Below are 25,405 nucleotides of genomic sequence, written 5' to 3'. Positions count from 1 at the left end.
TGCACCAACAAAGGCTTGGGCTGTGGCACAGGGTTCAAATTGATTTTATTGATAAATTGCCAAGGAGTAGGGAAGGATTCCAGTACTTATTGGTAATAATTGATTTCTTTTCAGGATGGGTAGAGGCATTTCCTACTAAAGATGATAGCACCAGGGTGGTGCCAAAAAGTTCTTTAATGAGGTAGTATATAGATATGGCACCTCCAAAATAATAGATTCTGACAATGGGGGAGCCTTTGTAGGAGAAATCTTTACAATAATGATACAAACCTTGGGAATTAAACAAAAGCTGGCTTCAGTCCTCAGGCCATGAACCGCACTATTAAGGAACCGCTCCAGAAGGTAGTAAATCACAGAGGAAAAGACTCGCCGGATAAACTGCCCATGATTTTGACTGCCATCCAGAGCAGTAATAGACTAAGGACAAAAATTCAAACCTTTCAAATTCTGTTTCAACATCCAATGTGCCAAATGATTGATCCTAGTTACCTGGTACAGGGTGAAGAAAAGAGTTCTAATATAACCCAGCATGATTATTTTCAAAGGCTCAAACAGGGGTACAAGAAGATAAAACCACCCTCCAGTATAGGGTTAATCATGCCATCGAACACATGAACAACAACATTCAGAAACAAAGGCCCACAAAGGCACTCTGTGGGAAATGGGACCAAGTCATGTACCTTAAAATGGGAAAAAGGGGTCACTCACTGGAATCAAAGTGGATAGGCCCTTACTCCATAGTGGACCACCTTAGCCTATTGGTATACCACATTGAAAAAAAATGAAAAACTGAAATGGGTACATGTTTCATAAATTAAACTGTTTACATAAATAATGATGTTTGAATTCTTTGCAGAAAAGGACATCTCAAAACCTGAGCATGAGGCGCTGCTTAACCACCACAATTTTAATCCACAGAAAATGAGACTCCAGTGTACGGTCTGGCTTTACCTGCTTCTGGGAACTTTTAGTGCACAGATAATTAGAGCAATCATGGGAGAAGATGCAGCCCTCCTCATAAGCCAATATTTAAGGAATAAGTCACTCCCCACCAACCAATCATGGATTCCTATCTGTGATCTGGTGATCCTCATGGAATGGTATGATAATAACGCTAGCCAAATCTTTAAATCCTTAGGAAATACCAATTTGTATGCCTGGGAAGGGGAAGTGGGACTTAAAGTTCACCTTATAAACACCACAGGGATACCAAACCACTGGGAAATAGGGGTTAAAATAGAGGAGTTCCAGCTACCTATGATTACCATATACCCCATGGTGAATTGAACCTATGGTTCCCAGACACACACACCAGATCCTGGTGCAGAGACTATACATTCAAAAGAGGTACCCCAATCAAGATAAAGAAACCAAAATTGTTTGTGACTCAAAGTGATGTAGTAAAAGTTTTGTTAAATCAACTATTAGTAAAAATAAAAATTGGTATGGACTGGACTCAGTTGAACGTGTCTAAAATGGAACCCAAATGTTCACCCTACTCCCTTCCTATTATATCGGCCTGGATAAAACCACATCAACACTCCAATGGCTGAGCAAAACGAGATGTAGTAGACACCATATTAGGAGGAGTTGCTTTTGGAGCAGGAATTATGAATAATATAGACCTGGAGGTAATTAAGAATAAGCTACGTTCCTCGTCACAACTGCAAGATAGTCTCATTCACAAGCAGGCAGATACTAGTGTGGACTTGGTACAAATATGTCTGGGAAACCTAAATGCAAAATGGAATATGTGGCGGTGGCTGAACACCACCTCCTGACTGCTGTGTAAACAACAAAGAGAATTAGGAAATAAAACTGACTTGGCCATATGATGTACTGAGATGCAAATTCTTAGTTTAGAATCACTTGAACACAAAATATTTTGGGTAATATCTGGGAATGTTAGAGTATTAGCGCATCTTTTAAAACAATGGAAGAGGTCCTTGTTTGACACCTACAAATATTAATGGATGCAATATGTTTCCAGCATGATTAATTCTGATTTGTTATTAGGAGAAATTATTGTTAAAATTGCTCACCAACATTCTGTGGAGACAGAAATATGGAAAGTAAACCCCCTCCCCAAATTGACCATGAGATCCTTCTGGCTACCCCGGGTTATGGGTCAGTGGCTCCCATGTGCTTTTAAAGTTAACTGGGTCTGGGTGGAGTCTGGTCACTGTCCCTGTTCCACACTCCCAGGTTCAGACCCCTGGTATCCTGTTGCCTCCTGATTCTGGAATCAGTGTCCCAGACTCCTGGGCTACTCTAGTTGCTTACATGCACTCCCCAAGAGTTCCATCCCACCACGGTCTCTCTGAGCTTCTAGTTAAACCCGTCAGGGACAGCATGGCAGAAAAGCAAGGCCAGGCAGAGAGATTTCTTAACCAGACTGTAGTGGGGTGGCCACCTGCTACAGCCCTGAAGGGCTTGAAATCAGCCCTAGGAGAGGGCTGAGGCTGAGAGAGGGTTGCTGCTAGGAAAAGCAGCAAGCCTCGGCTGATTGGGGAACCAGCCACAGATGCGGCCTTGCCCCAGTCAGAGCCCAGCTGGCCCTTATAAGAGGGAAGTGAGCCAGGAGCACAAACAAGGAGTCTCTCTCTGTCTCTAGAGGGAGAAGGGCTTGGCTGCTGGGAAGCTGAACCAAGTACCTAAAGTGGAGCAGGGCTGGGGAAAGGTCAGAGGAGCTGGGGAGCTCCAGCCTGGAAAACCCCAGGCTGCAGGCCTAGTTAAAGGCCTACGAAAGGGTACTGGGGCTGCAGAGAGGCAGCCCAGAGATAGGGCAAAGGCAGCAGGTCCTAACCCCCTTGCCAATGATGAGTGGTTTACAGACTGCAGTCTGCCCCCTGGAGCAGGGGCTAGATGATGACTGGCAGTAGCCACTGAAGCAAGGTGGGGATAGAGGATGGGGGGATTCTCCAGGGAGCAGAGACCCAGATCTGTGAGGGTACTGCCAGGGGGAAGCACCCCAGGCTGAAAGGGGCACCGGGGTCCAGGAGGAACTTGGGCGAAGCGGGACAGTGGGACACCAGCCTGCAGAGGGCGCTCCAGAATCTGGAAAGGCTAATTCCCTGGACGACCAGCAGGAGGCATTGCAGGGGGGAGTTCCGTCCCACCACACAGACTCACTTTACTCTCAAAAGCACTCAAGAGTTTTAATAAAAAGAGATCCTTGTCTGATCTCACTCCTTCTGGGAGTCTGAAGTTTGGAAGGAACTGAGCCCAAGCACAGTCCTTCCTGTTCTATCCCTCCTTCTCTTCCTACTTAGATGATGTGATGGGCAGCTCCCTGTGCTGCTCCTACATAGGTGTGATAGATATGCCAATTTTCTGCAGTATCCTTGAAATAAACTGCTTACATTATGTTTAAGTCTCTTTGGCATCCATTGCATTAAATGCAAAGGTGATGGATTATTGTGAGTCTTGGGAAGAATTATGAACTTCAATGGACAAGAATGGACTTTTGAACAAACAGTGTCAACTAATTTGCCAGGGGAATCTCTAGGGGGAGGTGATTGCAAATTTCCACCTCTGCTTGTGCAAAACCCCAACCTTTTGAAGCTACTCCATGAAGAAATTACCATTACCTGCTGATTACCTCTTCCCAGAATCTGAAGATCAAAGACCCACACTGTATAAAGGAAAGACTGACCTATGCATGCAGGTTCTTGTTCTGAGCTAAAGCTGCTATGAACTTGTTACCATAGAAAACCCCCTAGATGGAGTTTGAAGGACTGACTCATACCAGACCCTGGGGTTGGAGGTGGGGTGATTGCTGGTTGGCTCATTAGCGTCCGTGTAGGTTCTTTTATTGTTTTAAGATGTTTCCACTGTAATGCTTTCACCTAAACAATAAATGTGCCTGCTTAGAAAGGGCTGTGTGGTAATTTATGACTATGAGCATTTACAGGCCTTTTAGGGCTTGCTGGAAATAACACAGGATAGTCAGGGCATTTTGCAGCCTGGAAAAACTCTGGTCAGGAGGGACAGATATTTTGAAGAGGGGTGTCTTTCCATTGAAAAACTAGTACATTTCTATAAGTTATTATTAAAAGTTTCAATCTCTTAATAACAATGGAAGATAAATATCTTGTTTTTTAGCTCTAGTACTATATGAACTTGGCTTTATTATGGTACTTAGCTGCTGGAGCTGTATTGATGTGAAAAACAGTTGTTCAATAAGGGTTTTGTCTAACATCTGAGTTGTTACACTATTGGGTGAACACTTTCTTATGGGATTTTCTCAAGTGCTTGAGCAGGTTGTGCACTGGGGCCAGAGTTTGAAACTGAGTTAAGCACTTGGGGCCAGATTTTATATTTAAGCACTCAGTAAGATATTCAAAAGTATCTAGGGACTAGATTTACAAGAGGATTTCAGCATCTAACTGCCACTTTAGGTACCTAAATCCCAGTATCAGACCTCACTGGGATTCACAACCTCCCTGATCAGCTATCACCAAACACTATAGGGATCTTTGCCTGGCACTATGTTTTTGCACCGTAACCCTTCTGCTATGTGAAGTCAGCAACAACAAGGGCCGGGTTCAATATCCAGGGTCCCTCTCACCAATATAACACACAACCCCCATGCAGTAGTCGGGGAATATTAAATACACACACACACCAGGTGCCTCTAGGAGGCAACACTTCCTCACTCACAAGCACTGAGTCTGTGTACAGTAGAGAAAACTTTTAATGAAAAGAGGAAAGGAACCTTGCACCAATTTGGGAAAACCCCACAACCATGATTCGAATATATCCAACCATGAGCAAAACTCCCTCTCCAGGGGACTTTGAGCAGTGTCATTTGCCTCCATTTCTCATCTTATGGTGTGAAAAGCCAACAAACAAAGGTCCCTTTAAGATGCCACTCCCCTCTCCCTCCACTGCCCCCCACTCACAGCTGCTGTGCTTGACCTGTGGAGATCCAGAGTTCAGAGGTGCATTCACGAGAGTTCACTGTCCAGCTGGGTGGTTTGGGGGGGGGGGGGGGGAAATGTCCAGCAATGTCTTAGTTGCCACCACCACTGCAACTGACTCACAATTGATGCTATGCACTCTGCCTCGCTGCCTGCTGCCGCTGCTGCACCCTCGTTTGTCGTGTCTTCATTTGCTCCATTGTGCCATCGTATGCTGTGTCACTGATGTCCCTACACCCTCACCCTACACCTTCATGTTCCGCTGACCCCTGCCTCTCTACTGTGACCTCTGCGAGTAGGTCTCCTGGGGGTTCACCCAGCTCTCAGTGATTTCAGCTCTCAGTGAGGGAACCTCACTGCTAGTTAAGGCTGGACCATCTCCTCCACAGAAATGCTGTCCCACAGCTGATCTAAGCACTTAGAACTGATTATCAGTGATTTCAGCTCTAGCGGTCACTTAACAAAACAAAACACTCTCAATGGAGCCTAATTGGCTCTACTGTTAGGCAGGGGAGTTGAGCAGGTCAAATGGTTCCTATGACTCTTAGGCAGAGCCCACACCACCATGCAGAAATACCTGTCCCCACCCTCTCTCTCCCTTTTTCCACTGTGATCTGGCATCCGAGCCGTCTTCCCCCTCAATCTGGACAGGCTAATCACAGTTCTGCTTCACTTAATTGGTACAATCAGAATAACCCTGCATTCAACACTAAAGTGATTTTTAACCCAACGCCAGCCAACATTGATCACTTTGGCAACACAGCTCTCTCTGCTGGATCCCTAGGCAGAGTAGGGGGTGTTCATGTAAACACAGCCTGGTCCTGAAGCCTTTTTCCTCCAGCTCATCATTAGTTGTCAGGGGAGAGCTCATTCAGACCATGCTTACTGTAGTAAAAATTCCCCAGCACCTCTGCTGCTGTATCTGAGCATGCACACTGCTGCTCCAGTCAAGGTGTCCAGAGCAATGCATGAACAGGGAGAAGACAGATGTCCTATGTCTATGCCAACACTTTGTCTCTCCATTTTTCTTATTTCTCTCCATTTATCTTTAGTCTAGGAAGGGCATGTCTACAGTGCTGTGGGACTGTGACCAAAAAGACAGATAAAAGCAACCCCTCGAACAGCCAGACCCTGGTTTGCCAGGTGTAAGTGTGGCTAATCACACTGTATGCTGTGCCTGTGTTTCTTTAGGGTGAGGTTACAAGTGTGAGTCAGCACAGGACTCAGAAGCAGCATTGCCAATCTTTGCTGTCTTTTTCTGTCTCTTTTCATGCATGTTTGACTTGTTTCAGGATCGGAATCCAACAACAGCATGTCATGGCCGTCAAAACTGATGTTTTCTCTTTTCTAAGATTATCTTTAAGACCATTAAAAAACCAACCTCTAAATAGAGGTTTTGCATATGAAAGTCTCTATATATCTAAAAGGAAAGAGAATAAGGGAAATTGTTGCAATGAAACCCTTATTTAATATATTATTTTAAATATATCTGAACTGGTTTTGTTTGTATATTTCTTTTTCTGGGACTTTAATAAAAAGTTAAAAAAGAAATTCAATGATGGATGTTATAATATAAGTCAGCAGCAATAAATGAACATGAAACTCATACCCTCAGTGAATTGTTTACTGTTGTAACAGTGAGCAATGGTTTGATTAATATCTTATACATTGTTAAGTACAGAGGGGTAGCCGTGTTAGTCTGAATCTGTAAAAAGCAGAGGGTCCTGTGGCACCTTTAAGACTGACAGAAATATTGGGAGCAGTACTCCAATACTTCTGTTAGTCTTAAAGGTGCCACAGGACGCTCTGATACATTGTTGGGATTGAGACATTACCTTACTAACACAACTGGTCTTTTGAAAAAAAATAGTTAGATGATAGAAATTATTGTATTAAAATCTCTGATCTGAGTCCATGACACATGGACTGGAGACCTCCAGAACTCAACAAATATGTGTTTGAAAGGTTTCTGGGGTTTAAGTCTCCCAAGGAAATAAGGCACAGAGAAAAAGTCAGTTTGATTTTTTTTATCATATTTTCTCATGGAGGCAGAGAATGGAATATTGTGTTTCTATGAGACTGCATTTTCTGTAATGTGCTCCACAATGGGCCAGATTTTTATCAATATTTCTGCACCTAAACGGTTTTCCTGGACCACCTAACATGCATTGAAATCAATGCGTATTAGGTGCCTAGGTGCTTTTGAAAATCCCACTGGGTATGTAAATACCTTTACAATTCTGACCCAACATGACAGCCCAGCTAGTGTGACTAGTACATTCCATGGGGCCTGATTCCCAGCTAATGTATATCACCATAGCCCCACTGCAATCAATGCAACACATTTCCATCTGGTGTAAATCATTGTAGTTCTATTTAAGTGAATGGACCATAGTTCAAATTTATGTCTAATGAAGTTCATAGTTTTGCAACAATTTACACCACCTGTGGACCTGGCTTAAAAGGAACAAGGCAGGTAATAATCAGGTTCACGCTTGGAAAAATTATTTTTTTGTGGTGAATGGAAGGACTTTCTTCATGGCCACTTTGACCTCCTTATTGCGCAGACTGTAGATCACAGGGTTCAGGGTGGGAGTGACTAGGGTGTACATTATGGCCACCTTCTTGTTTTTATCCAATGAGTAACTGGAGGTGGGCTGGATGTAGGTATAGATGATAGTGGAGTAGTACAAGGTGACCACAAGCAGGTGGGAGGAGCAGGTGGAGAAGGCTCTCTGCTTCCCTTTGGAGCTCTGGATTTTCAGTATGGTGATGATGATGAAGCTATAGGACACGGTGGTCAGCAGGAAGTTCCCCATGGCCAGGAAGATGTCAGCCATGAGCATCATGATTTCGTTGAGGTAGGTGGAGCTGCAGGACAGAGCCAGTATTGTTGGGAACTCACAGAAGAAATGCTGGATGAGGTTGGGCCCACAAAAATCCAGGCGCAGCACAAGCAATATGTTGACAAATGAATTGATGGTACCGACAGCCCAGACACCAGCTGCTAAACAGGTACAAATTTCCTTGCTCATGAGTTTTACATAATGTAAAGGGTGGCAAATGGCTACATATCGGTCATATGACATAACAGTGAGCAGCAGAAGCTCTGTCCCCAGTGCTGATGTTAAGACAAAAAGCTGGGTGATGCAGCCTCCAAAGGAGATGGTTTTCTTCTCCTGCATCAGGTTTTCCAGCATTTTAGGTACAACCGAGGAAGTGCACAAAATATCAACAAGGGCTAAATTGGCGATGAAGAAGTACATGGGAGTGTGAAGAGGTGGGTGGATGACAATAGCCACAATGATCAGGGAATTGCCCATGATGACAGCTGTATAAAGGCACAGGAATAGCCCAAAGAACAGCCCCTGGTGGTGAGGATGGTCAAAGAGCCCTTGCATGATGAACTCAGTCTCTCTGGTGTGATTACTATGTTCCATTCCTTGAGTGTTCCTTCTATAGCAAAAAAGACTCAAGTTTTGGTCAGGTATTGCATCAGAAACTACAGCAATATGAAAAAAACAATGAGGAGTCCTCGTGGCACCTTAGAGACTAACAAATTTATTTGGGCATAAGCCTTTGTGGGCTATAACCCACTTCTGGATATAGAATGGTTTCAGAATATATCACACATACAATATAGAAAAAATACAAAAAACATAAATTTGTTAGTCTCTAACTTGCCACAAGGACTCCTCTTTGTTTTTGCTGATACAGACTAACACGGCTACCCCTATGAAACCTACAGCTATATGTCAAGTGAAGCATTTAGAGGGGCCGATGGGGGTGGGGGTGTATTGGATAGATAGATAGATAGATAGATAGATAGATAGATAGATAGATAGATAGATAGAGTCTTGTCATACTGTAAACATTTAATACAGCATATAAACAAAGTGAATTACATTAAAATATATTAGCACAATAATCTGTCTCAGCTGCTCCATATTCTCCCAACATTTGAGTGGAGAAGGGAGAACATAACACACTTGATGTGCTCAAATACAGGTGCATGAACTCATTCGGGCTGTTTACAAAAACTGCACGTGATAGGAGTTCACAATATGATCTTAAACATCATTCATACACCAATAGTCTTATTAATAACCAAGATTCCACTTTGCAAACTAATTTCACAAATTATATCTGTTGCAATATAGGATGGTTTCAGTATATATCACACATACAATATACAAAACATAGAAAAAACATAACATAATAATATATATGTTTAGGTGAAATGAGGATGCACAAAATTCCACTTTAACTCATGCTAGTATAAATTAGGCATAACTCCATTGCCGTTAATGGGGATGATTCTCCATTCACTGGAATTACACTGGTATAAAACTGGTATAAAGGAATGGGGACTAGTGCTCTCCTATATATATATATATGTGTGTGTGTGTGTGTGTGTGTGTGTGTTGCTTTATTATTAGGAATAGTATTTGCATGATTGACAAGTACTCCCTACTGCATTACTGTTTAGTCTCCATTTGCAGTGTTCAGATGTCTCTAGTCTTATTACTAGTTTATTGCTTCTGCTGATTTTCCTCTCACTCCTCCTTGAGTAAATCAGGAATATCTCCTTTGAAGTCAATGGAGTTACTGAATTGTAAAAAAGGTGAAAACCAGAAGAGCCGCAGGGCCAACAAAACTAACTAATCATGAGATTGTATTAGAGTCATTTCGAATCATAGAACCATAGGGTTAAGAGGGTCATTTAGTCTACCCTCAGGCAAGATGCAGGATTTATTGTGTCTAAACCATCCAAGACAGATGGCTATCCAGCCTCTTTTTGAAAACCTCCAGTGAAGGAGCTTCCATGACTTCTAGGCATATTAGAGGTTTTTTTTTTTTTTTTTTTAAAGTCACTCATTGTGTTACATTTCAAATTCAATTGCATACTTTTGAGGGCACACACTATAAGTAGTCAATCTTCCACAGCTCAGATCAGTGTTATAATATTATATCTCCATTAACTTTAGTCTCAACTACAATTAAATACAGAGGAGCTTTCCTGATGTATGTGAATTTACATCAGATTTCTATTGGTCAAACTGAGATCAGCATTTGGTCCTAGATTCATAAACAAGTGGTGGAAATGTGTATTCCTGCAAAGAACTTCTAGCTAAATAACAAAAAAATTAAACAAAACACAGAAATGAAATTTAGCTCAATTTTCCAATTAGTATAAATGAATTAATCATTCAACTCACTGAATTTCACAAGGTCTCTTACAAACTTTGAAATGCCAGCCTAAAAAGGTCAGAAAACTTTAGAAACACAAGTTATGAGAAAGGAAGAAAGCAAGCAAGCAAGAAGAATATTCTCACCTCTCATTCAATCCTCCAATACAATGGATCAAGTTGTAGTTTAAATGCAGAGACTGAATTATGACTCATTCATCTTCATATATAGTAGCTTTCTGTCGGGAGATCTTGCATCCCTTGTGAATCTGGACAAAAGTTAACTCTCAAACAAGGCCCCAAAGGAGAAAGTAAATGGGAGTCACCTAAATCAATATGAATAAACTTTCCACATTAAGTTGGAAAATTCCTTTAGATCTTAGGTTCAAATGTCTGTTCTGCTGCATTGTCCAGGGGAAAGCATTTTTTTCCATCAATGCATTTCTTTCTGAACATAGTGCTACCAGTAGAGAGAGATTCCATATTAATCAGTGAAGGTGAGTGAATAAAATCTCAGGGTGAAATCCTGGCCCCATTGATGGGAGTCAATAGGAAGGCTGACCTTGGTTTCAATGGGGTCTGGATTTCACACTAAGACTTCTACTATCAGTGATCCTTAGTCCACACTGAATCATCTGAGTTCACTCTCTGTGTTAAATGCCTCTATGTCTTCACTAATATAATTATCAGGCCAACTTCTGAAAACTTTGAGTAGTGTCTTCTCCGCTGGTCCTGTGAAGTCAATGGGGCAGCTCTCCATCAGGTGTAAATCAACATAACTCCATCACAGTCAGTGAGACAGAGCCAGAGCTAGTGTAAATCAGGTTTGTTTCAACAAAGTCAACAGGCCAGATTCCCAACTGAATAGACCAGCCTAACTGCATCAAAGTCAATAGTGTTAACAAGAATGTAGGAGTAAGTGATTTAAAAAAGAAAGTGAAAATTTACAAGTACCTTTTGCAAAAATTGATAATACAGGATTTGGAGGAAAGTAAACCTTTGGGAGTTGTGGAAATGGTACAGGTAACAGTTGTGGTGTTAAAAAAGCAAGTTTTTGGTTTAATAATAAAACCCAGTTATAGAAATGTAACTGTATGTGCAACTCTGTGCAGTCACATTGGATGGAAGCTTGGTAATTAAATTATACCAGGGGGTCAGGAAGAGTGGCTACTACCACCACTATGCTTCTGTCCCCAGAAGCCTTTACAGCTATTCTGAGGGAAAATGGGCCCTTTTCCCACAGAAATGGTCTATAGGGGACTGCTGCAGGCAGCAGGCGGAGGAATAATCTAAATTATTTGACTATTGGGTAATGTAATCAAAATCACTAAAGGAATGTCAGGGGTTTCTATTGGAACTTAACTTAACTGCCCCTGGCTGTTTCTGGTTGTACAAGATGGGAGTGTAATCAGGGCACAGTTGTGTAAAAAAGAGTAATCACAGTGCAAGGGATATTAGGCAAGAAATAGTTTTTTGTGTGTGTATAGGAAAAAGAAAAGGGGAGCAATGATGGGAACACTGAGCCTTGGGGTGGCTCTGGGCGATCAGACTGTCACTTTGGGGGTGCATGAAAACTCTGTGGGCATGGGAAGACAGTTACACCTTGTGTAAAATTAATATGGCTAATATAATGTCATGGAAGTTAAACTATTTCCCAGGACATGTGCAGTGTATATTAGAAAAGGGGTAAAAGAAATGCAAACAAAACATGGTACTTAATTAAAATCCTATCAGGGCTCCAAAAGGAGCCATAGTAGATTGTGCTTTCTTTTTCAGATCTGTGTGTTTTGGAGCAGGAGATGAAAGTGAAAAGTAATGAAAACTCTGGTGCAAGTGGAATGTGTCCCTTTTAAGACAGTCTCTGAGCTGCTGATAGCTTTGACTCCAGAGGCAAGCCAAGAAAGCCTCTGTGTAAATGCAAATTACCTAGCTGATGGGGGAAGGAGCAAACTACCCATAAGTAGCAGCACAAAGAATCTGAAAATAATGAATACATCTGGTCAGCAAACAAGCTACTAGAAGACTCAGATTATGGCCCCCCAGAAGAGGGAGGAGAAAAACAAGTCAAGCCTGAAAATAAAGGGGACAGGTTAACCCTGGGGGGAGGGGGGAGAGGTGTACAAAGCTGAAATCTGAAGCTGTCTCTCAGCTATTACCTGAAAATAAACGTAAAGCTTGGTACAGCAGAGAAACTATTGCAAATCTGGTCTGTTGTACAAGAGGAGAAACTGAGCACGCCACCTCATGAATTTCATAAATGACCAGCGAGTGGGGTAATTCACTAGTCTGACTATAGAACAAAATAAGGAGAGCCTGGAGGTAATTCTTCTGTTTTTCCTGCAATTAGCAAGGAAATTTATAAAAGGAATTATTAAGCAATAATCTGTTCCCACCAGCGGGGTGGAAATTGTTTCTTTTGTTTTTCAAACACTCTACAAGCATGCTGGCACCAGCTGAAGAATAACCCAAAATACCATGAATCTGTTTTGTGTTTTTTGCCTGTGGTGTTTGTCTTGTTGCTAGCATGACCTGGGTGGGGGATGGCTTCAAAAGGCTGACCTGGGGGGGAAATGTGTATGGGAATGCAAAATGCTCAACTAGGAGGTCAGCACCTGTGTAATAGCTACCATGGTGCCTGGAAATAGAATGGCAACTAAGGTGGGCCCCACAAGCCCTATGGAAATAATGAGAAGAGGAGGAGCTCACTGGAAATCAATGGAGGGGTGTGAAAAATGGTGTAAATCCAGAGAAGATGTTTGGATGTGCCCATCTCCTATGACTATGGAGGAGCAGAATCAATGGCCTATGGCAAGGGGTGGACATTTGGGTGCACTGTGTATAAAGTGTTTTGCTGGAAATGTACATATTACTGGGGGCACAATTACACCAGCCCCTAACCAAATTACATACATCAACACGCTGCTATCTGGACTTTGGAGCACAAATGGATCTGTAAATCTTATTGCTGTAAATAATCAAACCGGGGCATACTGGTGATTCCATACCAAGTGGTTAAGTTGGTTTGGACAATAACCCATTTCTCTGTAAACATCAATGAACTTATGATGTAAACAAAAGCATGAAAAACCTGCAGGGGCAGCTTGTTGCAACTGCCAGCAACTGGACACATTAAGATCTTAACCCTGTCGAAGGAGAAGTGTTTTGGTGGTGGCTCCGATATTGGACCATACTGCAGTGGTCAGGACTCGGTGTTGCTGTAAATTGTTAACTGTACCTGTGTTATGCTGCATATGAAAGTAACCTATAAGTAATGTTGTAAGCCCTCCCCACCCCGCAGTGTGCAAGACAACCCGGACCCAACCTTCTCGGTCCCACTCTAATGGGAAGTCTGGAACACTTATTGCAATAGGTGCGGTATGCCCGTACGAGAGAAGGTGCAGGGCACTGTACGACACAAGGGGCAGTGAAACAAATAAAATATCAACACCTTTCACCTTGATGCCTGGCCCTATCAGGAAATGTGTCGCCATATGTCCTATGCTTTTCCAGGGATACCTGGGCAGGAGGATCCCAAAAGAAAAAGAAAAAAAAGGGGGTGGAGTGTTAGGATATAGATATTCAGGCCTGAGTGTAAAGGCCTATACTTTAGGAATTTACATGTATTTTTATCACTTAGCTAGTTATAGAGGTATAAAAGAAAGAATCAGAATCACTGTCTGTCTGTGAAAGGGCCTTCTCCTACTGTGACAGTCTGAGGCCTGGTTCTTAGGCCAAGGCCTTTGGCTAAGCAGCAGAGGCAGCCATAAGCTGAGAAGTGAACGGTCACATCCTCACATTCCAAACTAGTCCCATGGAAATAAGGTGCTATTGGCGGTTAGGAATCCAATCCTGTCCTGATATTCCTGTCACCTCCAGAGAAAGGAAAGAGCCTAGAACATGTAAAAGGAAATTTAGTTGAATAGTTTTCTGTCTGGTAAAAAGTTACTTATCAATAAACACAGCTGAAAAACCCTTATGTCTGTATAGATGTAGTTGTAAAATCCCTATTTCTATATTGTTTTGTATGTTTATTTGCATGGTCTCTGTCTGGTTCTGTAATTGCTTCTGTCTGCTGTAGAATTAATTTTGTTGGGTGTAAACCAATTAAGGTGGTGAAATATAATTGGTTAAATAACCATGTTACAGTATGTTAGGATTGGTTAGTTAAATTTCAGTAAAATGATTGGTTGAGGTATAGCTAAGAAGAATTCAAGTTTTACTATATAGTCTGCAGTCAATCAGGAAGTAAGGGGGGAATGGGAACAGGGACTGGGGGTGGGGGAATTGGAATCATGTTTTGCTAAAGGGGGAATGGGAACAGGGAATGGGAACACGAACAGGAACGGGGACACAGGCAAGGCTCTGTGGTGTCCAGGGCTGGCTCTGGCTTTTTGGCCGCCCCAAGCAAAAAGGGAAAAAAAAAAAAAAACCCTGTGGTGCGGCCGGAGCGCGGGTGCAGAGGGACCAGCGGGGTGGGGCAGGGGAGAGAGAGAAGGAGGCGGCCAGGGCTACAGAAGGGGCGCTGCCACGTGGCCCCTCCTGCTGCGCCGCCTCCTGCTGCCTGCCACAAGGGCTCGGCTCCGGTTGGCGGGGAGGGAAGGAAGAGGACTGCCCTGCAGGGCGCTCTGGTTCTCCTCACCGCCGCTCCCTACAGGGCGGCCGGAGTGGAACAAAACAAAACAAAAAAAAAACAAAAAAAAAGCGGCCGTGCCGCCCTAGGATTGGGCAGAATGCCGCCTCGAACAATCTGCCGCCCCAAGCACCAGCTTGCTCAGCTGGTGCCTGGAGCCGGCCCTGGTGGTGTCAGAGCTAGGAAGGGGGACACTGAGGAAGGAAACTGGAATCATGCTTGCTGAAAGTTCACCCCAATAAACATCAAATTGTTTGCACCTTTGGTCTTTGGGTATTGTTGCTCTCTGTTCATGCGAGAAGGACCAGGGAAGTGAGAGGGTGAAAGAATAAGCCACCTAACAGTCAACAGGCCAGATTCCCAACTGAATGAACCAGCCTAACTGCATCAAAGTCAATAGTGTTAACAAGCAAAGCTCCATTGATTTTGCTCTGTTTTACAACACTTGAGGATGGAATGGAGCTGCACAGGTGTCACTCCACACAATCTCTGAAGGTAGTGCTGTTGATAATATGTGAATGAGAGCCAAATTTGAGTCACACAATAACCCTGTGTAGGAAAAAAAACCCATATTGAATTTCAAATGAGAGAGATATTTCAGGGATGGCAATTACAAAGTGGAAAATCTTTAAAATTATATAGACCCCATTACTGCCAAGCACGTAAGCACATGCTTGAGTCTCAGTTTATGAGTGATCTTATTGACTTCAATCGAGTACTCACATGCTTAAAAGGGAAGCAGATAAACTCTTAAAACTGTGATCCAAAGTTTTGGTGTCACCATACTTATGGAAACCCATTGTGTCAATTAAGCAAAATGGATCTTCAGGAAAAAAAAATTACATGGACTTTCTTTAATATAATTTTTTTAAACTGAAGTCCCCTGACTGTCCCCGGGTCATACTGATTGTTTGGCTTAATGATTGCACTAGTAGTTGTCACAGCTGTTTGACAGGAAAAGGTAGTATTTAATCTGTAATGGGGATTGCAATAAATTGTGGTATCCTTCAGACTTATTTTGAATAAGTAGAGATTTCCTTTTTATCCTTACTTTATGAAGGATCCATGCTTGGCTTATACATCACTACAGAGTCTTGGTCCCAGACCTGTAATTATGGCTGTAATCAAGGATTATACATGAATAGATTACAACGTCAGAAGGTATCCCTGTGATCCTCTAATCTGACCTTTTGTATAGCACAGGCCAGAGAACTTCCTTGAACTAATCCCTAGAGCAGATGTTTTAGACAAAAATATCAAATCTTGAGTTAAAAATTGTCAGTGATGGTGAATCCACCACAATCCTAGGTAAATTGTTCCAATGGTTAATTATTCTCATTGTTAAAAATGTTCACAATCTGAATTTCAGCTTCCAGCCAATGGATCACATTATACCATTCTCTTCTAGATTGAAGAGCCCATTATTAAATATTTATTCCCCATGTAGGTATTTATAGATCATGGGTTCTCAAACTGGGGGTTGGGATCCCTCAGGGGGTCATGAGGTTATTACATGGGGGGTCGTGAGCTTTTAGCCTCCACCCCAAACCCCGCTTTGCCTCCAGCATTTATAATGGTCTCAAATATATAAAAAAGTGTTTTTCATTTATGGGGGGGGCACACTCAGAGGCTTGCTATGTGAAAGAGGTCACCAGTACAAAAGTTTGAAAACCACTATTATAGACTGTAATCCAGTCAACCCTTAACCTTTTATTTGTTAAGCTAAATAAATGTAACTCCTTGAGTCTATCACTACAAGGCATGTTCACTTATTCTTTAATCATTTTTGTGCCTCTTCTCTGAACCCTCTCCAATTTATCAACATCCTTCATGAATTGTGTGCACCAGAACTGGTCAAGATATTCCAGCAGAAGTTATACCAATGCATAATACAGAGGTAAAATAACTTCTCTACAGCTGCTTGAGATCCCCTGGTTTATGCATCCAAGGATTACATTAGTGCTTTTGGTTATACCACCATCCTGTGTGCTCATATTCAGCTGATTATCCACTAGATCTTTTTCAGAGTCATTACTTGCAAGGTTATAATCCCCCATCTTGCAAGTATGACTGGCATTCATCATTCCTAATGTATACATTTACATTTAGCCATATTGAAAGTCATGTTATTTACTTGCTCCCAGTTTACCAAGTGATCCAGATCACTCAGTATCTGTGACCTATCCTCTTCATTATTTATTTACCATTCTCCTAAATGTCGTGTCACCTGAAAATCAATGATGATTTTATGGTTTTGTCTAGGTCATTAATAAAAAATGTGAAATAGCTTAGGGCCAAGATCCCCATGGGGACCCCCTAAAAATGTACCCGTTTGATAATGATTCCCTTTTTATATTTATATTTTGAGACCTCAGTTAGCCAACTTTTATTCCGCTTAATATGTGGCATGCTAATTTTATAACTTTCTACTTTTTAATGAAAATGTCATGTGGTATCAAGTAAAATGCATTACAGAAGTCTATTACATCCAGACTATTAGCTTTAACAACAAACTTGTAATCTCATCAAAAAAGGATGTCAAGTTAGTTTTACAGAATCTATTTTCCATGAACTCATATTGATTGACATTAATTATATTATCCTCTTTTCTAATTGAGTCCCAGATCTGCTGCTATAATTCCATGCCCATGACTGATGTCCAATTGACAAGCCTATAATTAAATTGATCATCCTGTTTACCCTTTTTAAATGTTGGCACAATATTAGCTCTCTTAGAGTCTTATGGAACTTCCCTGATGTTCCAAGACTTCATGAAAACCAACATTAATGGTCCAGCAAGCTCATTGGCCAGCTCTTTTAAAACTCTTGGATGCAAATGCTCTGGACCTGTTGATTTATAGATGTCTAACTTTAGTAGCTGCTGTTTAACATCCTCCTCAGATACTAATGGAATGGAAAGATTGTTGTCATCATCATATGATGACATTACATCATTTGTTGCTCCCCCCCATTACAACACAGAAATATTTTTGAACTCTTCTTCCTTTTCTGCTTTATTATTGATAATTCTACCATCTGCATCTAGTAATGGACCACAGCCTGCTTCTGATATAGCATTTTCATCAGTAGAGCTCAACGCATTTTACAAAGCAGCTAAGCATCATTAACCCCATTTTACAGATGAGGAAACTGAGGCATGGAGAAGTGAAACAATTTGCCCAATGTCACCCAGCAGGCAGGTGACAGAGGTGGAAATAGAATCCAAGAGCTTCTGAATCACAGTTTAGTATGCTGGCCACATCTGTTTCAGACCACTCCCCAACCCCAAAATACATAAGAAACATGTTACTTTTAAAGTTTTCATAGGATCATAGAGTTTAAGGCAAGAAGTGACCATTATCCTGACTTCCTGTATAACACAGGCTATGAAATCTCATCCAGTCAAGTCCAGCAACTTTTGTTTCACTAAAGCATAACCTGTGATTGGCTAAAGCATATCCTCCAGAAAGGCACCAGTTTGGATTTTAAAGCACCAAGAGATGGACGCTCCATCACTTCCTTTGGTAGTTTGATCCAATGGTTAATCACTCTTACTGTTAACAATTCATGCCTTTGTAACCCTCACAACTCCTGGGTGTGGTTCTCTGTCTCCGCTAGTGGCACCAAGACCACTTAGAAATTAATGAGTTTGCTACAGCTTTAGCTAGGGGCCATGTGGTTTTTAGCTCATGCAGTAGTTCAAGAGGTTCCCAGGTTTGATCCCGCCTGCCAATGACCAGGGTCTGTCATTACACCTCATTTCTAATGTTAATGTGGCTGGTTTCAGCTTCCAGCTATTAGTTCTTGTTTTGCCTTTGCTAGATTAGTAGGCAGTATTTTATCTGTGTAAGTTCACTGCATATTTACAATTTAACCACACATTTATTAGAATAGGAACCACAAAGATGCCTTAAATATAATATTGGGTGGCCTGAGTGTTATAACTTGGATAAAAAAAATCTCAACCTTCAACCTGTCCATAAGAGTTTGACCAAGTGAATCCTGAGGAAGGGGGCTGTGGAACCTGAAGAAGGCCCTCAGTTTGCCCACTGACCTTAGTTGGAGAAGTCCAGGGGTAAGGTCTGGGTAAGGCCTTTGAGGTCACATTGCATATTAGTGGTAATATAGGACTTAAACCTGCCACTTAAGCCAATGGATGTTGCTGGAAATTGGCTTTTGATGTGTCTCAAGTTGGGCAGTCATAAGAGGGTTCAAAAAAGAAGTAGATAATTTCATGGAGGGATAGGTCCATCAATAGCTATTAGCCAGGTTGGGCAGGAATGATGTCCATAGCCTCTGTTTGCCAGAAGCTGGGAATGGGCAGCAGGGGATGGATCACCTGATGATTACCTGCTCTGTTCATTTCCTCTGGGGCACCTGGGATTGGCCACTGTCAGAACACAGGATACTGGACTAGATAGACCTTTGGTCTGTCCCAGTATTGCCGTTCTTATGTTCACCTAGATTTAAAGGCCTCTTTTGAAAGTTTGCCTTATAGAACTCCATTCCGTGCTTCAAGCTTGAGTTGCCCGGCTGCCTTCTGGGAATATTCACCGAGTCCGGAGTGCTGATGCAGATGACAGCTGGGGTATCAAATGGGGCATTGATGTCACCCCTACTTCTCCATCGTGACCCAAGGAGCTGCCACCACCCTGTGCCATGCACAGGGTGCCAATATGGGGTCCCAATTGCCCGAGTCTGCACTGGCACGACACTGGGTCCTATGCATACAGGAGCTATATGCTTTCATGCACATGGACAGATCCACATCTTACATAAGTCAGTACATCTCCTTTGACTTCTTGAGATGAAAATCACAGGGAGGGTGATTACCCGTTGGAACACACTACCCTGGGAAGTGGTGGATTCTCCATCTATTGATGTCTTCAGATCCAGAGTGGCTGCCATTCAGAAAGATGTTTTATTCAAACTCAAGTTATTGGGCTCAGCTCAGGGGTAACTGCGTGAAATGTAATGACATAAGATGTATAGAAGGTCAGAGTAGATGATCAGATGGTCCCTTCTGCCCTGAAACTCGATGAATCTATGAATTAGAGCTTTTCCTAAGGAAGGACATAATAAAACGCTATCTATCTATCTGTCTATCTGTCTATCTATCTATCCCTCATTATTGCACTCCAAGGAATTTGGTGTTTTGTTCATGATACCAAAGGAAACATAAACAATTAAAACACAAAATCAGTGCTGCCTTTAGATAATTAACATCTAAAAGATACATAAGGTACGCTCTTCTAATAACACTGGGAGGTTATTTAACAAGTATTGTGATGCTGATCATTCATTGCTGAAAACTGATAGGGTGACCATAGTAAAATTGGGAGACACACTCTGGCCTGTGTTGTTCAGAGGTCAGAGTAGTTGATTGCAATGGTCCCTTCTGGCCAAGGAATCTTCAAATCCATGAGAGGGTTGTGACAACAGTAAACACAACTCTTTAAATCCAGCCATCAGCCTAATAGAAGAAGTAGAAAGCTCTTCCCAGCTGTGACAATTTTAAAGTGGTTGAAAGAGCTAAGGAGACTGAATTATCTAATTCAAAGGGCAGTGCCATTTATACATTTTCATATATTAAAGGTAAATCATCATTCATTGGACTGTCATAAATGAATTGGAATAGAGGCTTTCTTTCTTTCTTTTACTAATCTAATTACTGAAGAATTTGAACTTCTATCTATCTATCTATCTATCTATCTATCTATCTATCTATCTATCTATCTATCTATCTATCTATCTATCTATCTATCTATCCTTTCTACCTCTCTAGCTATCGCCACATGGCTACCATGTAATATCTCTATTGTTGTTATCGCTTACAGATATTTTATAATTGTCACATATTATCTATACTGGTTTAGTTTGCTTGTCTGGACATGTTATTTCAATATTGAGGAATTCAATTATTTTTAACTTTTTTTTTAAATAGTTAATTCAGCTTCAAATATAAAGAGCCAAATAGTGCACTATTGTAAATTTTCACAGCTACTTATTCAGATCTATTTTAATAGAATTAATGTTCTGTATTCAAAATGATAGATAGATAGATAGATAGATAGATAGATAGATAGATAGATAGATAGATAGATAGATAGATCAGAGGAGTAGACAGACTCAGCTAACATGTGGAGTCCGTGTGTATAGACTGGGATTTCTTGTCAATGGGATTTGGTGCCTTCCTTTTTAGTCTCCTTCAAAAATTCTAGCTGATATCTCTGTCTCTAATGATTGACCTCTCAGGAAGAAATATTGCTACACACCCTTCTCAATGGGATGGGGCCTGATTTTCCTCTTACTCACCCCGGTGTAAATCATGAATTACTTCTTAGTCAAGTTGACAGAGATCATTGGTTTAAAATGGGGGCGGGGGGGAGAGTAATGTTTTTATCAATGAGGATAATTAACCATAGGAACAATTTACCAAGGGTCATGATGGATTCTCCATCACTGATAATTTTTAAATTAATATTTTTCCCCCTAAAAGTTTTCCTATAGGAATTACTTTGGGGGAGTTCTATCGCTGTGTTATACAGGAGGTCAGACTAAATGATCACAGTGGTCCCTTCTGGCCTTGGAATGTATGTATCTGTTCCCCAAAGTGCTACTTGAAACCAGCTCTAGTCCCTTCATTGTGATATGGATAATTTTAAAATTTGTGGTGTAATGTGCCTCGTTCTTATCTCCCCTATGATGATTTCAGTGAAACTCCATTAATTTCACTGGAGTTACTTCTTATTTATATAAGGTTCTTCTAAGTCAATGGGCCAGCTGGCCAGCTGGTAGGAATTGGTGTAGCTATACTGAAATCAATTAGCCAGACCCCTAGCTGGTGTAAACTGACATCGCTTTATTGGAGTAAATAGACCAAATCCACAGCTGGTGCAAATCAGTGTCTTTCCTTTGGCTTCTGGGTTTCCTTAAAGCTACACTTATTTACATCAGCTAAGGGTCTGGCCCAATGATATGATTTATATCGACAGGTGAGGAGTAGCGGAGATTCAGAAATGAAGAACCAATCCTCTTTCACAGAGTTCATCTTGGTGGGTCTGTCCAGCTTCCCTGAACACCAGATGTTCCTCTTTGTGGTATTCATCTTCATCTACATGGCAGCCCTTACTGGAAACCTCCTCATCGTCCTCACTATTACTACTAGCAGCAGGCTCCACACCCCTATGTACATCTTGCTCATCAACTTGTCCTTGATAAACCTTTTATCCATCTCAGTGTCCATCCCCAAAATGCTGCACAACCTTCTGGAGCACAGGAAGACCATTGCCCTCTTAGGTTGCATTGCACAGATCTATCTCTTCACTTGGACTCTGGTAAGTGAAGTTCTGGTCCTTGCTGCCATGGCTTTTGACCGCTATATTGCTATCTGCCACCCTTTGCATTACACCATCATCATGAGGAAGGAGGTTTGTGTTGGGTTAATTGCTGGCATATGGATAATTGGGGTGGCCAATTCTGCAGTCCACACTGGACTTGTGCTCCAGCTTTCTTTCTTCAACTCGAACATCATCAACCATTTCTTTTGTGAATTGCCACCATTTCTAAAACTCTCCTGCTCAGACACCAGCCTCAATGAAACCCTAGCTTTTCTGGCTGATGCAGTCTTTGGGGTAGGGAGCTGTGTGATAACTTTAATGTCTTATTTCTTCATCCTGAGAACTATCTTAAAGATTCGCTCCACAGAAGGCAAGAAGAAAGCCTTCTCCACCTGCTCCTCCCACCTCATAGTCGTCATCTTGTACTACTCCACAGCCATTTACACCTACATACACCCTTCCTCAGCCTACTCTCCAGACAGAGACAAAGTGATCACTGTCCTATATTCCGTTATAACTCCAGCACTCAACCCGATCATATACTCTCTGAGAAACAATGAAGTCAAAGAGGCCCTCAGAAAACTAATAAGTAGACTTGGGTTATTTCAAAGACAATAATATTATCTAGCTAGCTAGCTAGCTGTCTGTCTATGAGACAAAATGGATGAGGTAATATATTTTATTGAACCAGCTTCTGGTTGGTGAGAGAGACAAGCTTTTGGGCTACACAGAGGTCTTCTTCAGCTCTGTGTAGCTCAACAGCTTGTCTCTGTCACCAACAGAAGTTGATTCAGTAAAAGATATCACCTCAACCACTTTGTTTCTCTAATATCCTGAGACCAACCCAGCTACAACATCTATCTATCTATCTATCTATCTATCTATCTATCTATCTATCTAGTATTTATGCACTGAGAAAGGGTGATTGTACTTGAAAGTTCTTGCCATTGTACTTACATTTCAAATAGAATAAAATTTATATTCCATTGTTGATGATTAGTTGGATATCTCTGTGTAGCGGGGCGGTCACCCTGCTCCAGCCCTGAAGGGGTTAAAGCAGCCCTGGAGAGGGCTACAGCTGGGAAAAGGTAGGCTGATGGGGAAAGCAGCCACAGCTGTGGCCAGCTTAATCAGGGTCCAGCTGGCCCTTATAAGAGGGCTGTGGGTCAGAAGCTTACACAGGCACACTCTCTCTAGCTTTGTAGAGAGAAGGACCTGGCTATCTGCGAAGCTGAGAAGGGTATCTAGGGTGGAGCAGTGCTGGAGAAGGGCAGAGGGAGCTGGGGAGCTCCACCCTAGCTAAGCCCCAGGCTGCAGGCCGAGTTAAGGGCCCACAAATGGGTACTAGGGCTGCAGAGGGTCAGCCCAGAGGTAGGCAGAGGCAGCTGGTCCAACCCCCCTTGCCGATGATGAGTGGTTTACAGACTGCAGTCTGCCCCAGGGAGCAGGGGCTAGATGGTGACTGGCAGTAGCCACTGAGGCAAGGTGGGTTTAGAGGGTTGGGGGTTCCCCTGGGAGGGGAGACCCAGAGTGAGGGGGTACTATGGTGGACAGAACCTATGGGCAAAGGGCACTGGGGTCTGGACGGGACACGGAGCCAGTGGCAGATGAGACACCGTCCTGCAGAGGGCGCTCCAGGCTGGAAGAGCTAATTCCCGAGACAACAGGCAGGAGGCGCCATGCCGGTGAGTCATCGTCCCGCCACACCCTGTAATACATCGGGGAACAAAGAATGCAGGTTGGGAGAGGCTCTCGTGGAAAGCAGTGACTCTGAGAAGGATATAGAGATCATCACAGGTAATTGACTCAACATGAGTTTTCAGTGTGATGTGGTGGCAAAAAGGGCTAACGTGATCCTTGGATGCATAAAAATGTGGGGAAGTGATCTTGCCTCTGAACACAGCATTTGAGAGATCATGGTTGGAATATTGCATCCAGTTTTGGTGTCCACACTACAGGAAGAATGTGGAAATACCAGAAAAAGTTCAAAAGAGAGCCAGAAAATGGATCTAGGGGCTGGAGAACAAGTCTTATGATGAGAGACTAATGGAGCTCAATTTATCCAACTTCTCAAAGAGAAAATTGAGAGGTGAATTAATCTCAGTTTCTAGATATTTACACATTGATAAGTGGGGGCTTTCCAACCTGCCTGACAAAGTCATACCAGGATCCAAGGGCTGGAAGTGAAAGCTGGACAAATTCAACCTTGAAATAAGATGCAATTTCCTAGCTGTCAAGGTGATTAAACATTAGGACAGCTTATCAGGGGAGATGGTGGAGCCTCATTTAGATATCTTTTTGAAAGATTTTTTTTCAATCCAGCTTCTGTGGGAAAGTCTATGGCCAGTGCATGGGAGGTTCAGACTGTTATGGTCCCATCTGGCATTGGAATCTGTGATTCTGAGTCCCCCTGTTCATCCTCTTTCTTCACAAGCCATGGACTGAACAGGAAGCTCCAAATTGCCCTCAACGCATTCATAACACGTGCAGCTCTGTGTTAAGAAAATGACTATAATTCAATAGCAGGGTTGAGGGCCTCAGCCAGTGGCCTGCAGGGATCAGGAAGGAAGTCCCCTCTCCACCCAATGCACAGTAGTTCACAGGTGTTCTGGAATTTTGTTTGTTTATTTGCCTTACTGTGAAGAATCAGAGATTGGCCACAGCTGGAGACAGGGTGGGCCAGTGCTCTGAGGATGTACAGAGAACCATAGAACCATAGGGTTAGAAGGGACCTCAAGGCTTGTCTAGTCTAACCCCCTGCATAAATCAGGATGTGTTGTGTCTAAATCATCCAAGACAGGTGGCTATCCAGCCTCTTTTTGAAAACCTCCAGTGAACGAGCTTCCACAACCTCCATAGACAGAGAAGCCTCTTTCTAGATCATGTTTTAATCAGTTTCTCAGGCTCAAACATACCCCCAGATCTGGGGTGTGGAAGGAGTTTTCCCCCAGGTCAAACAGCCAGGGACCTTGGGTGTTTTCTCCTAGCTTTGCAGCATCAGGTGTAAATCACCAGCTGGGGTCATCTGGGCATGTCTCACCTAATCGGTTCCTTCCAATTGCATTGGGCATTGAGGGCAACTTGGTCTCTGTGCTGCACAGTTTAGTCTTTGTGGCCTAGGAACTCCTTTGTGCCAATGGGCAGAGGGCACCAGGGGATATAGAATTTTACAGGGATATCCTGGGTAAGTATTTGTACAATAATTCCACACAGGGAGGCATGTAAGGTCTCTAGTGAGAGCCAGTAGCCCACTGGTCATCATAATCATTATAAAAGGAATGTATGTATTATTTAAGAAGCAAAGTATCTATACTAGAAATGATG

The 25,405-nt window shown here is 42.4% G+C and overlaps 2 protein-coding genes across 2 annotated transcripts; one reads left to right on the top strand and one right to left on the bottom strand.

The window, feature by feature from the left end:
* Positions 1–7,426: 7,426 nt before the first annotated feature.
* Positions 7,427–8,369, bottom strand: LOC117885586 (olfactory receptor 13A1-like). The gene has a single exon (XM_034786849.1). The coding sequence runs from the start codon at positions 8,360–8,362 to the stop codon at positions 7,427–7,429; it is 936 nt and encodes a 311-aa protein (XP_034642740.1). The 5' UTR covers positions 8,363–8,369.
* Positions 8,370–21,760: 13,391 nt separating this feature from the next.
* LOC117885585 (olfactory receptor 13A1-like) lies at positions 21,761–22,699 on the top strand. The gene has a single exon (XM_034786848.1). The coding sequence runs from the start codon at positions 21,761–21,763 to the stop codon at positions 22,697–22,699; it is 939 nt and encodes a 312-aa protein (XP_034642739.1).
* The last annotated feature ends 2,706 nt before the right edge of the window (positions 22,700–25,405 follow it).

This window comes from Trachemys scripta, chromosome 12 (genome assembly GCF_013100865.1).
Source record: "Trachemys scripta elegans isolate TJP31775 chromosome 12, CAS_Tse_1.0, whole genome shotgun sequence".
In the NCBI taxonomy this organism is placed as follows: Eukaryota; Metazoa; Chordata; order Testudines; family Emydidae; genus Trachemys; species Trachemys scripta.
This window is presented reverse-complemented; position numbering and strand designations above follow the sequence as displayed.

Coding starts and splice junctions, on each gene's coding strand:
- LOC117885586 (XM_034786849.1), bottom strand. CDS start 8,362: ATGGAACATAGTAATCACACCAGAGAGACTGAGTTCATCATGCAAGGG.
- LOC117885585 (XM_034786848.1), top strand. CDS start 21,761: ATGAAGAACCAATCCTCTTTCACAGAGTTCATCTTGGTGGGTCTGTCC.